Source organism: Coturnix japonica, linkage group LGE22C19W28_E50C23, assembly GCF_001577835.2.
Source record: "Coturnix japonica isolate 7356 linkage group LGE22C19W28_E50C23, Coturnix japonica 2.1, whole genome shotgun sequence".
Lineage (NCBI taxonomy): Eukaryota > Metazoa > Chordata > Aves > Galliformes > Phasianidae > Coturnix > Coturnix japonica.
Window position 1 is genome coordinate 1,030,459 of NC_029544.1, and position 2,496 is coordinate 1,032,954.

At 54.3% G+C, this 2,496-nt stretch overlaps 1 protein-coding gene across 1 annotated transcript in view; it reads right to left on the minus strand.

Moving 5' to 3' along the window:
• Positions 1–6: 6 nt before the first annotated feature.
• GDF11 (growth differentiation factor 11) overlaps positions 7–2,496 on the minus strand; it is a 6,509-nt gene continuing 4,019 nt past the window's right edge. Inside the window, exons 2-3 of the mRNA XM_015887027.2 lie at positions 2,065–2,438; positions 7–1,055 (exon numbers count right to left, since the gene is read on the minus strand). Of these exons, the coding sequence (XP_015742513.1) occupies positions 675–1,055; positions 2,065–2,438 (755 nt within the window). The 3' untranslated portion in view covers positions 7–674. The remainder of the gene's footprint in view (positions 1,056–2,064; positions 2,439–2,496) is intronic.

The following is a 2,496-nucleotide window of genomic DNA, read 5'->3' on the forward strand; positions in this document are numbered from 1 at the left end:
CACGAGCCGGCCGGGAGGGTCCGTAATAAATAAATAAATTAAAGGAGGGAGACGGGTTCCTCCGGACCAGCAATGCCACCTGCACCCATAGGATGGACCCAGGGTGGGGGTCTGAGGAGGGGGATATTGGTGTGTGAGGGGGGGGGGGCATCCCGAGATAAGATCCTGCAGTCTTTACACCGGGATGGGTTACAACCGTTGGCGTTATCAGCATCCCAAGCAGCAGCTCTGCCTTCCCCACGGCTGCGTGGGGTTGGGTTGGGTTGCAATGGGCTGCCTGGTGTCAATTGGGTCTTGTTGGTTCGGTGCTGGAGGCCGCTGCTCCCTTCTCCGTCCGTCTGCTTATTGCACAATGCATGTCGAAGGTTGGGGGGGGTTAGAAGGGGGGGGGGGGCAGGGTTTTTTCTCTCTCTTTCTTCTTGTTTTTGTGTTTCTTTGTGGGTTATTTTTCCGATCCTTTTTTTTTTCCTCGCCATCCTCCTTTTTACATCCATCGTTATTTCCACGCCGGTTCTTTGCCGTCTTTTTTTTTTCCAGGTTATTTAGAACAAAACAAAACAAAAAAATCATATATATATATAAAATAAAATAGGCAAAAAAAATAATAAAGGGGTAAAAATAAAAAGGAGACGAAACAACAACCAAAAAGCAGAGGAAGAATCCGTCCTTCGGCTCTATGAGCACCCGCAACGATCTACAACCATAGCTGGTATCTTTCCATATATTATTTGTTCTTTTCCATTGAAATACAGCATATTTATAGGGGACATCTTGGTGGGTGTGCAGCAAGGGCCTGCTGAACCTCTTGGATTTGCTTGGTGCACCAGGTGAGTGTGAGGGTATTTCTGTAGAAATACAAATTCGCATTCTCCAGAGCAGTAATTTGCTTTGTATCTTTTAGGCGCTATAATCCAGTCCCATCCAAAAGCTTCGAAGTCGACGGTCAATGGGTAACGGCAGCAGCGGGACTCGGTCGAATGTTCATCGCAGTCCAAGCCCAGGTTCCTCCGAGAGCGTTTGTTGTTCTCCAGCACCCGCAGCTCCATGAAGGGATGCTAAAAGGACGGGGGGGGAGAGCAGCATCAGCACCGCACCCATGGCCCCCATGGCTCCCCATGGCCCCCCATAGCTCCCCATGGCCCTCTATGGCTCCCCATGGCCCCTCATGGCTTTCATTGACTCCTCATGGTCCTCCATGGCCCCCCATGGCCTTCCATAATCCCCCATGGCCCTCCATGGCTCTTCATGGCTTTCCATGGCCCCCCAGTGGCCTTCCATGCCCCGTCATGGTCCTCCATAACCCCCCATGTCCTTCCATGGCTCCTCGTCATCCTCCATGGCTCCTCATTGTCCTCCATGACTCCCTATGGCCCCCCCATGGCTTTCCATGCCCCCTTATGGTCCTCCATGGCCCCCTGTGGCCCCCCATGGCTTTCCACGGCCCCTCACGGTGCCCCATTGCCTTTCTTGGCCCCTCATGGCCCCCTATGGCTTCCCATGGTCTTCCATGGTCCCCCTTGGCCTTCAGTGAGCCCCATGGCCTTCCATGGTCCCCCATGGGCTCCTATGGCCCTCCATTGTTCCCCCTGGTCCCCTATGGCCCTCTATGGCCCCCAGTGTCCCCATGGCTGCAGTAATGGTGTAAGCTCTTCCAAGGAGCTGTCATCTGTGGATCCAGAACCAATCCCATAGATCTAGAATCATCTCCCTATGGATCCAGAACCATTCCCACGGAGCCAGGACCAATCTTAGGGATCCAGAATCATCTCAGTGGAGCCAGAACCAATCTTACGGATCCAGAACCATCTCACAGTGGGTCCAGAATCATCCTCATGGATCTAGAACTGTCCCTATGGAGCAAGGGTCAATCCTACTGATCTAGAATCATCTCCCTATGGATCCAGAAACATCCCCACGGATCCAGTACCAATCCTATGGATTCAGAACCAGCCCTATGGATCTCCCTTCACCTCCATGGCTCTATCACCAGCCCCATAGCACTACCCCCATCCCCATCCCTATAGAGCCACCCTCCTGACCCACATCCCCCCTTTAGGCACCCACCAGCCCTTCAGCTCCGGGTCCCAACGAAGTGACGGCCAAGTCGTTGCCGTTGGGGTCGAAGGCGTTGATCTCGATGCCCCAATTGTTCTGTGGTTGTTTGAACCAGTTCTGCAACACGTGCTTGAAGTCGATGCTCTGCCAGTGCCCGATGCGGGAGTTGAGGTCGATTTTAAGCGAGCGGATGCGGATGTGACGGCTGCCTTCCTCAGTCACGGGCTTAAGGCGGAGGATCTGCAGGTAGACGGTGGAGGTGTGCTGCACCGGGCGCAGGTAAACCCACAGCTGAGCCTTCACCACTTTGGTGAACATGATCTTGGGGCTGAAGTTGAAGAAGCAGCAGTGGGGGTTGCCCTCGATCTGCACCACGGGGTCGGCTGCGGGAGGAAGGATGAGTCAGGAGCTGCACCCCACCACGGACCCCCCCCACCCCCC